This window comes from Ctenocephalides felis, unplaced genomic scaffold, assembly GCF_003426905.1.
Source record: "Ctenocephalides felis isolate EL2017-DRISC unplaced genomic scaffold, ASM342690v1 CF-g0.4_SCAFFOLD_03573, whole genome shotgun sequence".
Classification (NCBI taxonomy): domain Eukaryota; kingdom Metazoa; phylum Arthropoda; class Insecta; order Siphonaptera; family Pulicidae; genus Ctenocephalides; species Ctenocephalides felis.
In genome coordinates, this window is record NW_020539727.1 from 12,412,397 (window position 1) to 12,427,316 (window position 14,920).

The 14,920-nt window shown below is 28.4% G+C and overlaps 1 protein-coding gene across 1 annotated transcript; it reads left to right on the plus strand.

Annotated features, from left to right (window-relative positions):
• Positions 1 to 6,450: 6,450 nt before the first annotated feature.
• Positions 6,451 to 14,492, plus strand: LOC113389549 (lipase 3-like). The gene is made up of 9 exons (XM_026626571.1): positions 6,451 to 6,591; positions 8,133 to 8,328; positions 8,391 to 8,505; positions 10,263 to 10,348; positions 10,783 to 10,943; positions 11,010 to 11,171; positions 11,535 to 11,619; positions 13,329 to 13,471; positions 14,343 to 14,492. Exons 1-9 carry the CDS (start codon positions 6,451 to 6,453, stop codon positions 14,490 to 14,492), a joined length of 1,239 nt encoding a protein of 412 aa, XP_026482356.1.
• Positions 14,493 to 14,920: the final 428 nt, after the last annotated feature.

The following is a 14,920-nucleotide window of genomic DNA, read 5'->3' on the forward strand; positions in this document are numbered from 1 at the left end:
TTGTATAATAGAATACTGTTATGTAATATTATATTATCAAGTAATAAATTTTATTTTACCATTAACATTGGTTATGGGCCCAGGTGAAATCCCAGGTAGAATCCCAGGTACAAGTCCAGGTAGAAGCCCAGCGTACTGAGCGAGTTCGGGAATCCAGCGACTGATAACGAGTAACGGGATCCTGACGTAAACAGTGAGTGTTTTTGAAGTATAGATTTTAAAGTGTAGTGTTGTTTACAAAAAAAGATGACGTCTTCAATCAAAATTGAACCATTGTGCGAGGAGAACTATGATGAATGGAAAATTCATTTAACAGCCATTCTGAAGAAGAATGACTTATGGGGATATGTAAGCGGCGAAATAGCGAAACCATTGACCGCCGAAAAATATGCGGAATGGGTTATAAATGACGGAAAAGCGCAATCTGATTTGGTACTACACATGAGAGGAAAAGAATTAAAAATGTGCGCGCGTCTCGGTTCCGCGAAAGCGATATGGGACAAATTGCAGGAACTATTCGAAAGTCGGGGTGCAACGAGGCGAACAACTCTCATGAAAAAATGCGTAACATTAAAGATGCATGAAGGCGATGATTTGGCAAAACATGTGACAGATTTTTGTGAAACTGCTGCGAAACTCAACGATATCGGCATTGTAGTCCCAGACGAAATGCTGGTAACGTTACTAATGCACAGTCTCCCTGAATCATTCGCAATGTTTAAAGAATCCATAGAAGCACAGGAGAAGTTGCCAACACTGGAAGTTTTAAAGGTTAGATTGTTTGACAGAATCCAAGGCAACAAACTAGATGAGGAAAATAAACATTCACAAGGGATACTTTATTCGGAAAGAATAAATAAGGAGCCATCAGATCATAAATCGAATGCTGCCTATCGAAGAAGTATATGCCATAAATGCAAAAAAGTCGGACATTTTGCACGTGATTGCGTAACCAAATTTGAATCACGTCGGCAAATAAAGTGTCATAGATGCGAAAAAGGAGGACATTTTGCTCGAGACTGCCGATCGAGGTATCCAGCCGGTAAGCAGTCACAACATATAGTAGTGAACAAAGCGTGTTGTTTGGCTTTAATGAACAATCATCATTACCAGACAATATTTGGTGCTTAGATAGCGGGTGTACAAGCCATATGTGTCATCAAAAGAATAATTTTGAAAACCTTAATCGATCAAATGCGGAATTGAAACTGGCTAATAACGACTGTACTGTTATTAAAGGAATTGGAGATATTCAGACCACGTTTGAACAAAATAAAGATAAACACGTGAGATTAGAAAATGTGTTATATGTTCCGGACTTACGAATTAATTTATTATCAGTATCTAAAGCCACTGATAATGGATATAAAGTGATTTTTAACCCGAAAGAGTGCATTTCTAACTAAAGAAGGCAAGGTTGAATTGAAAGCACGTCGTCGAGGTGATTTATATTATATTAATGAAAAAGTGAATGCAGCGAAAAGTGTGAGTGAAAATACAAAGAGTATTGATGTGTGGCACAAAAAGTTAGGGCACTTGAATGAATATGACATTAAAGCAATGATTAAAAATAAAAGAGTGCACGGTTTAAATGTAAATATTAATAAAAGGTTAACAAATTGTGAAATCTGTGTTAGTGAAAAACAAACGAGACTACCCTTTCCAAAATCGAAGGAGATTCGTACGAAGAATTTATTAGAAATTATACACAGTGATGTATGTGGGCCAATGAGAGCTCCTTCATTCTCAGGTATGAAATATTTTGTAACGTTTATTGATGATGCATCGCGTTGGTGTGAAGTATATTTCATAAAGTGTAAATCCGAAGTACTGAGTGCATTTAAACAATATAAAATGTATGTAGAAAACAAAACTGGACACAAGATTAAAGCTTTGCAGACAGATAATGGCAGAGAATATTGTAATAATGAATTCAATAATTTTTTAAATAATAATGGTATCAAAAGACGGCTTACTTCACCGTATACGCCTCAACAAAATGGTGTAGCCGAAAGGAAGAACCGGACATTGATAGAAATGGCACGTTGCATGTTAAAGCAAGCGGGGCACCACAACGGTTTTGGGCTGAGGCTGTTTGCAATGCCAATTACACTAGAAACAGATGTCCAACAAGTGCACTAGATGGATGTATACCATATACGGTATGGACTGGAAAAATTCCAAATTTAGGTTATTTACAAATATTTGGATCAAAAGCATATGTTTTGATTAAAAATGGTAATATCAAAGGAAAATTTGATTCGAGATCTAAACCTGGAATCTTTGTTGGTTATTCGAATAATGCTAAGGCTTATCGAATATATATACCGGGAAGCAATAAGATAATTGAGAGCAGAGACGTTAGATTCTTGAACTATTCTGGATTTAATAATGAATATAGTGAGATATATAGTGAAAATGGTTATGATGTATATTTAAAATTAGGAAATGTCGAGCAAAATACAAACCATGAAAGACCAACACAGCAGCAATCAAAACGTGGAAAAGGGCGTCCTAGGATTATTCGGACAGGTCATGCGGGAAGGCCGCGAAAAGAATATCAAATAAATAAAGAGATGATCGAAGAATCCTCTGGAGAAGGGGAGGTTGATAAAGAGATTTCAAACGAAAACAATGTGATTAGTGAAAAATGTGAAATATTTGAAAATGCTTTTAATATATCCAAAATTAATATTACGACTTGGGAACAAGCTAGTCAGCTAGGTGATGCTGACGAATGGAGGAAAGCGTTAGAAGACGAGTACCTTGCGCAAATCAAAAATATGTCATGGGATATAGTTGAGCGACCCACACAAAAGAAAGTTATTGGAAACAGATTTGTTTTTACAACAAAATTAGATGGAGAACCTAATAGAAAAAAGGTGCGGTTAGTTGCAAAAGGATGTTCACAAAAATATGGTGAAGATTTTGTGAGACATATTCTCCGGTGGCACGATCAACTTCTATTAGACTATTGGCAGCATTATCTGCGGAAATGGGTTTAGAAATTCATCAAATGGATGTCGTAACTGCATATTTAAATGGAGAACTTGAAGAAAAAGTCTACATGAATCTGCCAGAACAATTACATGAAGTATTATATAAAATTGTGAATAAGAAACCATTGGGTACTATTCAAAAACCGGCTACTGAGAAAATTAGAGATACAGCGAAGACCTGGCTGAAAAATATTGAGAAAAGCCCAGATCCCGTATGTTTATTGAAGAAAGCACTATATGGATTACGTCAATCAGGTATTCAATGGCACAAAAAATTTGTAACAAAATTGCAGACAATGGGATTCAAAGCAATGTCGCAAGACCCATGTTTGTTTATGTGCAATAAATCAGGAAAACATACATTGATAGTTATTTATGTTGATGATTTATTAATTGCATCAAATGATAAAGATTGGTTAAATGAAATTAAACTATCTTTATCTGAATGTTTTGAGATGAGAGACTTAGGCAAAGTAGATAGATGTCTTGGAATTGAATTCAAACAGGAAAATGGATTTGTATATTTAAAACAACGTTCTTATGCAGAAAATATACTAAATCGTTTCAATATGGAAAATTGTAAAATAGTATCAACACCATGCGAGGTTAGACTCCAACTGATTAAACCTAAGGAACCCAATGAATATATCATGCAAAAGTATCCTTATCAATCTTTAATAGGGGCATTAATGTATTTGGCAGTAACTACAAGACCAGATATTGCCTATGCAGTAAATTATTTAAGTCAATTTAATACGAATTACGATACAACACATTGGAACGCAGCAAAGAGAGTATTACGGTACCTGAAAGGTACATTGAATTATGGGTTGAAATATAAGAAAACAAATCAAAATTTATTTGGAGTTGCAGACGCAGATTGGGGAGGTAACATAGTTGACTATAAATCATATTCGGGATTTTGCTTCATATTTGCAGGTGCGCCTATCAGTTGGGAAGCGCGAAAACAGAAAATAGTAGCTCAATCAACAACGGAAGCTGAATATATAGCTTTGAGTGAGGCAACAAGGGAAGCTATATATTTGAACGAATTATTGAAGACTCTAGATATAGGAAGTGAAACGGTTACAATATATAATGACAGCCAGAGTGCTATACAACTTGTAAAAAACAATAGGTTCCATCCACGAACGAAGCATATCGGATTAAAATATCACAAGGTACGTGATGAATATATTAATAAGAAAATTAATATTCAATTTCTATGCAGCGAACAGATGCCAGCAGATATGCTTACTAAAGGTTTGACTAGAAATAAACACGAAGAGTGTCTGAGGAGAATTGGAATGGATGGACTGCAAATAGTATAATAAATATAATTTTGAGGGGAGGTGTTAGAATACAAAATTATATATAGAATGCGGACCTGATGAGGATATCTATCTAGGAGTGAAAGAGGGGGTATCTCCATCATGGTATAAAAGAAAGAAGTTTCAACAAAATCATTCTATTTCGACTGCCTGCCCAAAGGAATAATATACCTTGTATTATTGTATAAATAGAATACTGTTATGTAAATATTATCAAAGTAATAAATTTTATTTTACCATTAACAAAGAGTATTATTATTTTATATTGGATACAAAATTTATTATATAGTAATGTTGCAAACTGAAAGAGGAACTATTATAAATTAATTAATTTATTGACGTTTCAAGTTATTCTGAATCGTTTGAGATTAAAATTGGAAACTTAATATACATATGTGTAAAACTATTTAGGGCTTCTTCGAGCTTTCATCATTTAACAAAATCAATTACTTTTACTTTCATACAAAAAACATTGTATATCCAAATCTACTATTATCTTATATAATCTTGTATATTATCTTGATCTACATAATAAGTCTGTTATGATATTATTTATGAATCAATTTATTATTATTGTTATTAAATATGTTTGTAATGCAGGATTAAAATTTAAAGATTTACGTACAAGATTTGGATGGCAGACTTTGCGCTGATTTTAAATTAAAAATTGATAGCAGTGATTTTTTTTCAGATAATTTTAAGATAAATGATTACACGCATAATATAAAACAATGGACAAATTAATCGATAGTGATATTGTATGTGAAGTGAAGCCTCGGAAAAGATATAAAATTTGGAAAAATTGTGAATATTTTGGAAAGGTGAGTGAAATTCATATGATATAAGTAACTTAGTTTCATAATAAGTTCCTATTAATTTTACACATAGATTTTAAAATTCCTATTATGATTTTCCTCAAAACTTTTTTCTCATTTGTAATACACGTGGTAAAATTCTTTTTAATTTTTTGGTAAGAGAAAAGTTGGTTAAGATATTTGAACTTGAGATAAAATCTTTGAAATTGGATATATAAATACATTATATTTGTAAAAAAAATTGTAAAAGCTAAAAAAAGTAATTGTAAATTTTCGCACATTTTTTTTATCATCTGAGTTAATAATCAATCTACTCAAATTTTTTAGTTTGGTGAGCACATTTTTTTAAAAAAATGTCTCAAAATTTAATATTATAATGTATAACAAAATGTGATTTTAAATGCACTATTTTTATTATTCTGTTTCAAAAATTTAATCGCAAATTTTAAGATTGTGATCACATTTTGTTAAAAAAAATATAGTCTAGATAAAATCTTTGATTTTTGAATTATACATTTTGCACAAATTTTGCAGTTGCAAATATTCTCATTGTCTTCTGTGGCAAAATATTATTTTAGATCTTTTTTTAAATTGAATATCGACTAATTTTTATTCGAAATCTAGATAAAATCTATTATTTTAGAAAGATATGTAAATGTTATTTATTTTAGATGATCAATTTTTCTTAATATAATTAAAGCTTATAATTATGTATTGGATATATTTTTTATGATTTTGAACAATTATTTAAATAATTATTTACATTTTTTTAGAATTTTGTTAAAACAAATTGTTAAAAGTATTAAAATTTAGATGACATCTATAAAATTATTTGTGGACTTTATTTGTAAAAATATAAAGATCAACTTTCAATTGTAAATTTTTGCACATTTGTTGTGATTTTAAACAAATATCTGTTTCACTCTCATCATGATCTTTGTCAAGAATTTAGATGTTTTTTTAAATTTATGATCTAAATCAAAAATAAATGTTGTCATCAAAAAAGTCAAATTAAAAAATTCAGCTTCAAAATAATTTATTCGCAAAAATTTTTGAAATTTAGGAAATATTAAGAAAATATTTTTAATAAAACAAATATATTATTGATCGATGTTAATTATACAAATTTGTCACACCTAGTAGTTTTATATATTTTTTTTAAATGCGTCACTAAATTCAAAGAAATAAAAAAAAATTCTTTAAGTTTGTAATTTATAGTTGTTATTCAAAAAAATTCCTAATACATTTTATCAGCGAATTTTGAAAGGTGATTGGAATACTTTTTTTTTCAGATAAGTTTAGAAAATGAAGATTTTAGCTGTATGTACTTTGGCAATTGTTTGCCTGGTGCAATTTTCCCAAGCTGGGAACATCAGAAATAGCGATTTGGCTAAAAGGGCAGAATTGCAAAGGGCTCTTTTAAATGTAGGACCAAGAAAGACAGTGGTAAGAATTTTTAGAACCAAACTTTCTATAAAATATTAAGTAAATATTATTCAGTTTTCATAAAATTGACTTCAACAGTGAAATTGAAGTTATATGAACTTTTACCCTAGATTTTGGCAAAGATTTTGGAAATGCAAAAACATGTCAAAAACAATAAGTAGTAATTTTTAGTAAATGTTATTATCTTTGGCAACATTATTTATTGACCTCGTTTTATTTGTATATTTAATTATATTTCAAGAGAAGGCTATAGAACAACCATTGACCTCTATCTTAATACTACAAAGTTCCGAATTTAAATCCTGTGTTGTGTTTAACTTTATATCAAGCAGTAGTAATATTTATTTACACTTAAAATATGTTTTTCTACTTGTACTGACATTGCTGCAAAAACAACAATTTTCCACACTTCTGTTAAGTAAAAAATAACATCAAATGGCTTTTACATTTTTCAAAATCGGTCCATTTTTAGATACTTTTGATTGAAGCCATATTTGATTATATAGATAAAAATAAAATTTTGTGTGTATGCTTCCCAAACCTACTTATATTTACTAACTTTGATGTCAATCGCTTCAGAATGACTCGAAACGCCGAGATAACAAACAATTAGCAAATGTAATAAAAAACAGCAAATAATCTTTTTTTTGAATGGGCTAAATCAAATCTGCAATCAACGTTATCTACAGTTCATATGTCAAAGCAACAATAAGCTACTTACTATATGATGAATGATTTTATTATCAAAATCTAGATGACATCTACTTATCTAAATCCTGTAAATCCAATCAGATTGATTATCTTGTTTACGTCGAAAATCACAAATCTTATCTCAAATTTTCAACAAACATTTCACATTACATTTATTTTTATTAATATTTTTGGAAAGGCAGGTCCAGCGGTTGTGGACTCTTTCTATATTATTCAAAGTTTCTATAAATCTTTGAAGTTACTAAAATGGAAAATATTTGTAGACAAGAAAGATATTACAGCTGCTCAAAGAATAAGATTATATCGCCTGCAAAAAAGTAAAGAAAATACAAGCAGTCAATGAATGTATGTTAATTTTAATTACATGAAGTTCTTCAAACACAATTATTACATGATGAGTGAAGTTGCGAAAACAATATTTGTTTAGGCGTTGTTTAACATAATCCACTGTGTGAACGAATATTACAGAATTCATTAATCAGGAATTATTTCATTTCTCTGATGAAGGTTTATTTCTAAATGATAATTACAATGACAAACCGATCATGTCATACTCGAAGTATGACTTCAATTACATTATTGTTTTAAATATTATACATATTTTTAATGCTATTATAAACATATAATTTGTAATTCATCATTATATAAATGTATATAATGGTCGACACCAATAAATGTGTCCATCACGAGTGTTACCAAATTACTAATAAAAATTTTCAAATTTGTTATATGATGTATTTATTTTTAACTTAAATGCTATCTTGTACAGTCGCAAATAAGCTTTACTTCAATCGCGTGTGATCCTTACGCGCACTCTTTTTTTATTATAGCCTGAAATCATCGAAAAACACGGTTATCCATCAGAAAAACACAGTGTTCAAACTGCTGATGGATATATATTGGAAGTACATAGAGTTCCTCATGCCAGAGGAAGACCCAATAGTGTCACCAAAGGAGTTGCATTCCTTCAACATGGACTTTTCTCCAGTTCTGCTGATTTCTTAGTCAGTGGAGATAAATCCTTAGGTAAAAACATGTCTTAAGTCACTAAATACAAGATGAATGAGAATATTATTATTATTATTTAGGGTTCTATTTGTCGGAACTTGGTTACGATGTTTGGTTGGGCAACGCCAGAGGAAACACCAATTCTAAGAACCATATCTCATTGAGTCCTGCTCAATCAGCATTCTGGCAATTCAGGTAAATAATTAGTTGAAAGTGGCATTTTCCCTTGAGGCAAGTTAATAATTGACTTAATCAACCAAAATTGAGATTTAGATATTTAGATAATCGCTTTTGATTAAATCTAAACATATCGATTTCCAATTGAATTTTCTCAAACATATTTAAATTTTTTGTGATATTAATTACATTGCACAAACACGTGCTTCTATGTCCTAGAATTGTAGTTTATTATACCAAATTTAAAAGAGTTGATAATGTTTGACTCATCACATCACAAAAGCATAATCGTTTTTCAAACTTTGATGAATTTTTAAAATTAAACTACTTGTCGTAAGGCCGAAATATTTCAGTAAGTTCTGTAAGACCATGATATATATCAACATAAAATGTTCCTATATAAAAAAGTTAATTACAAAGAAAGGGTACAAAGAAAGCCGATCTCTGTCCAAGATTAATCAGCACTATAATATCTTTTGGATAGTTTTTGAATTAAATTAGTTTTCAAAAATATAAACAAGTTTTTACAAAAATCAAATTCAAAGTCATTTTATCCAAAACTTTTATATCGGAGTGTATATAACTGTTAGCATGGGAATGTAGTAAATTTTATCTAGTTTTTCCCTATCGAACTCAAGAAGATTGCTTTCATATACAGTTTGTAAGTAATTTGACAAAAACCAAAAAAGTCTCCCGAATTTTTTATTTATACTAATGAATGAAAAATGAAATTCAAAGTCGCTATATTCAAAACTTTTATATTGGAGTGTGTATGTAACAGTTAGCATGTAAATAAAAAAAATCTAGTTTCTTCCTATTTAACTAAAGAAGAGTACTCCTATATAAAATTTGAGAGTAATTTGAAAAGAACCAAAAAATGTCTCGAGTTTTCTATTTATATAATAGCTTGAAGTTTTTTATTAAATTTAAGTTTTTGCCGTTATATTTTATGGAATTACCAAAGATTCAATTCAAAAATTTCAATTCAATTTCAAAAATTTCTATCCTTAAATCAGTTTGACCCCAATTAGGATCGCAAAAAATTTCAATGAAAAATATTTATACCAAATGAATAAATCGTTTAAAAATATTCATTTATTTTATTTATATTTTATATTTATGTGAGGTCGCCAAAAAACTCGGCTAAAAATGGCTTTTAAAATTATGAAATCGGTTCAGCCATTTTTTGAGAAATAGTCGACGAAAGGTCAAAAATCTGTACATACCCACACACACACACACACACTTTTCCCAAATTTGGTCCAATCAAATTAATAAAATTTATATTAATTTCTGAATTTTAATCATTTTTCTGTGAAAACCTAACCAACTACTTATAAATCGTTTAAAAATATTCATTTATTTTTTTCATGTGTGAGGTCACCAAAAAACTCGGCTAAAAACAAACCGGTTTTAAAATTATGAAATCGGTTCAGGCGTTTTTGAGGAAAAATCGACAAAAGGTCAAAAATCTGTTCACAAAACCACACAAACTTTTTCCTTTAGTCCAATCAAATTCAAATTTTATTAATTTCTGAAAACTATCAAACTATTAAATGGACAGTTGTAAATAAAATAGAGAATAAAAAAATCTGAATTTTAATCAATATTCTGTAAAAACCAAACTAACTACTTTACAATATTTGCTCTGCTCTATATAATAAACTAAATATAAAATTTGTGAAAATTTTGCAAGTTATTAATAATCACTTATCTATATTATAAAATTTGTAATAATTTAGCAAATTATTAATAATCACTTATCCATTTTTCAGTTGGCACGAAATGGGAAATTTCGATGTAACTGCCATGATCGACTACATCCTTGCAGTAACTGGTGAAGAAAAATTACACATCATTGGTAAGAAAATTATTTTTTTTAATTCCTAGCAAACTTATGAACCGATTCGGCCTCATAATAGACAAATGTTATGGCAAGGCTATGTTATGAAAAACTTTCCATACTAAATATTGACAAAGATGCGGTTGCTGTGCAATCAGGCATTTTTCTCAGGTCGTTAGATAGAGAACTTAACCTAGAAGCCGCACAAATGTCAAAAAACTATGTTAGATAACAGGATCTTTCTGACCCAGCTTCATAACATACGAGTGACGTTGCAGTTTATGTGTGAATGCACAGCAAATACATGACATTTTGATAGTATTCAGTATGATTCAGAAGCATAATGTATGGAAGATGGAGCGTAACATGGCCTTGCCATAACATTGGTCTGTTGTGAGGTAGAATCGACATATTAGCATTTAATATTTTTTATGATTTTTGTTTTTTTTTAGGTCATTCCCAAGGATGTACTGACTTCGTAGTAATGGCTACAGAACGACCAGAATACAACGCCAAAATAAAATCCTTCCAGGCTTTGGCACCACCAATTTTCATGAAACATCAGCCAAATATCCTTCTGCAAATTATTGCCAGATTTGAAACTCAATTAGGGGTAATAATAAATATTTTTTTATTACAAAAAAAACTAGTATCTATTATCATATTGTTGTTTCTGTAGTGGGTTGCTTCAGCAATTGGTTTGAATGAATTTTTGCCTTCCATGGGAATTATTGAAGAAATTGGCAAAGTCTTCTGCCAAGATGATGATTGGACTCAGGGAATTTTGTGCAATAATATCTATTTCATGATTGCTGGCTACAATCCTGATCAATTAAATGCAGTAAGTAAAAAATTGACTTATGAGTATTTTTTTTCCTCAATCAATTTATATTCCTTTCGATTATATAACAGCTGGTCTCCCTTTTTTGCACTAATTCACTTCTATATAATTTTATCAAATCATTTTGTACTTCCAAGAATTTACAGATACTTCTTAAAAATATTTGTATTTTTACGTTAATCATAACCTAGAAACCGCACAAATGTCAAAAAAAAGATGTTATTTAACATGGTCTTTCTGACTCAACTTCATAACATACGAGTAACGTCGCAGTTTATGAATAAAACGCCTGAATGCATTTTTAGATTTTTATGATGATATTTTCAGTTGGATTGGATTTTACACTTTTTATTTAATTTCTAGACTTTGATTCCTGAAATTTTGGAAAATGTTCCAGCTGGTGCATCTACAAAACAACTGCTCCATTTTGCACAATTGATAACATCAGGTAAGCAAATATATAGATATAATTAATCTAGAAAAAATAATGGGAAATTTACGAAAAATAATGATGATTTGTACTACTTTTTGTCTAAATTGTAGTAATTAATAATTACTAAAAAATGACATATTTAAAGTCAAACTTATGTAATAAAATCGGTTCTAATTCATAAAACCGAAATTATAATTTATAATAAACTTAAAAAATTTAAATTACATCCAAATGCATAAAAGTTAATTTAAATAATTTATTTATACCTTGTAATGACAAAAGGTCGAATTTTATTTTTGAATATAAATTAATTTTAACTCACGCAAAACGGTAATTTATAATAAACCTCTTGAAAAATGTAAAATTTCACTAAACTGGTAATATAAAATAACAAATTGGCAAATTTGAAGATATAATTCAAACTTAGATATTCAAAACTATTTTAATTTATCAAGTCAAAATTAAATTTAAAATTAAAATTTAATTTATAATTTACTTCAATAATAATCAAAAATTTAGATAAATATCTAAGCTCATCTAAAGCAAATTTATGGCATTTAGTGATATATCAAACATATATATTTTAGAAAATTTCATTATATTTTATTAAATATTATATATAATTAGTTTACATAAAAAATAAAAATCTATTAAATAATTTGCAAAATGTAAAAATCCTTGAAATATTTAAAATTAATGAAAAATATTTTAATTTAATGTAAAATATTTAAGAATTAATTAAATCGTAATCTAATAATTATTTTTAAAAAAGTGGATAAGATTTCATGGATTTTTTGAAAAATTTCTCAAAGTTGGAAAGTTTTAAGATTATTTTCAACAAATTTTTAGACATTCTTAAAACATAAAAATAATATCAGACCTATTAATACAGTATTTGACATAAATCTACAAAAACCTAATTTTCTTCATTAATCAATTATTTCTAATTAAAAAAAAAATCTAAAAAAAAATAGGTTTATTAATAACCTAATCATAAATAAACAAAATCTTCTTCAAATTCAGCAAAACTGCAAAAAAACTGCTAAGCGTTTCTATATTAAATACCTAAATTGATATTATTCTATATTAGAACAATTTTTGCAAAATAGAAAATTTAATGCAAATTTTAGTTCATATATTAGATCATCTTGAAATGATACAAAATTCATACTCATTTTAAAAAAATATATAAATTTGGAGATAAAATTATACTAAGACATGTCCTGAAATAATAAGTATCAGTTCAGAAAATTTTTAAAAATTCTCCTAAATCAAAATACAAATTTCGAAAAAGCAAACATTGTTTATTAGTTTGAAACCAAAAATATCCAGTTTTGATTCATTAGAATTTTTTTAAAAATTTCGAAAAATACAACACAAAATTTAAAACAATCTGAGCAAAAAAAGACTGTTTCTTAATTTTTGACCAAAAACAACCAGTTTTGATTCAGAATATTAAATTTTTAACTATCCGAACGAAAAAAACAGATTTCGTTTCTTAATTTTTGACCAGGAACAATCAATTTTGATACTACACAAATTTTATAAAAACCTCAAAAACATACTTTGTAAATTGGTTTTTCTTGTACACTGGTTTTTCCTCAACTCAATTATGATTCAAAATTGTCTTCTAGAAAATTTGCAAAAAACAGTACAAAGTTCATAATTAACAGTCTGTTTTTGTCGTAAAAGAAGTTTTGATCAAACTTTAATTTTTTTTTCAGCAAACTTCCAAAAATACAACTATGGATGGTTCAAAAATAATAAGATTTATGGACAAGCTTTTCCACCAAAATACGATTTGAAGAAACTTACTGCGCCAACTTATTTGTATTATTCTGATAAGGACAACATGGTGTCTGCTAGGGTAAATATAATTTAATGTGTATATATATATATATATATATATATATATATATAAATTTATTAAACACTAAACGGTCACCATTCTTTGCCTTATGTAAAATAATAGAATTTTTGTGGTATTGAAAGTACGGTTGAAATTATAGATATGTTCCGAAAACATTGTCTTAAACTGATTTGGATTTTCGAATTGCAAAGGTGTTGGTTCATTCTCTTGTAAATATATTGCAAACTTTTGCCTAATATAAATATATATATATATATATATATATATATATATATATATATATTAGGGTGGTCCTTAAAATGGTCATTTTCGAATTTCCTTGCTCCCAGGGGCTCAAATGGTTCCAAATTGATAAAAAACAATTCTCTGAAAGTTTTAGCTCTTAATATTAACGTTTAGATAGAGCGCAATTCAATCAAAGTTTTGTATGGAAATAGCATGAAAAAATTTTCAAAAATTTCAAAAATGTTTTTTAGATGAAATTTAGCAAACAAATGAATGAATAAAGCTCATTTATTTGTCGCTAAGTTATACCTAAAACATTTTTTTTTAATTTTCAAAATTTTTTTGATGCTCTTTCCATACAAACTTTGATTGAATTGCGCTCTATCTAAAAGTTAATATTAAGAGCTAAAACTTTCAGAGAATTGTTTTTTATCTATTTGGAACCATTTGAGCCCCTGGGAGCAAGGAAATTCGAAAATGACCATTTTAAGGACCACCCTAATATATATATATATATATACTGGAAGTACTGTGTATTTCTTACTAGTAAGAATCCCTGACATTGCTATATTTGTACTCATTGGTCATTTTTTTAGAGTTTTATACTTTTTTATAATTATTTATTTCAAATTATTTTTTTCAGGATGTTGAATATTTGGCAGACCAGTTGCCAAATATAAAAGGTTTGCTGAAAATTGCAGACAAACGTTGGGGTCATATTGACTACTTGATGGGAATCGATGCAATTGAATATGTTTATAGTCATGTTGCCAAAAATATGGAAAAAAGTTAAAGAATATGTATATTATATTAATATAAAATAGAATTAGAATTCAATCCAGCAATATTTGTATATAGCATTTGCTATAATAAAGTTTCAGCTAAAAATTATTGAGTTGTGCATTGTGTAAAATGCTTAGATATACTTTTTAATGGAAATTATTCTTTTTTCAATTGAAAAATTCGTAATGTTTTAGGTTCTAATCGATCCTTGCACGCAAAATCATCGACAGAAATTTGTATCCGCACATAGATACACACATATACACTTATACACACACTCACACACACATCCATTGATAAAAAATTTTTAAGAATTTTTATTTGGAATTATTATAACTTACTCTACTGTAAGTTAATATAAAAAAGTGTCTTATTATTAACAAATAATAGTTTGGAGAAAAAGAAATCCATTATTTCTTCGATAGATGGCTGTGCTGA

Bases quoted from the DNA above. Each gene is read 5' to 3' on its own strand.
- LOC113389549 (XM_026626571.1), top strand. From the start codon at position 6,451: ATGAAGATTTTAGCTGTATGTACTTTGGCAATTGTTTGCCTGGTGCAA. The intron at 6,592-8,132 runs GTAAGAATTTTT...TTTTTATTATAG, and splicing joins TAGGACCAAGAAAGACAGTG to CCTGAAATCATCGAAAAACA. The intron at 11,172-11,534 runs GTAAGTAAAAAA...TTTAATTTCTAG, and splicing joins ATCCTGATCAATTAAATGCA to ACTTTGATTCCTGAAATTTT.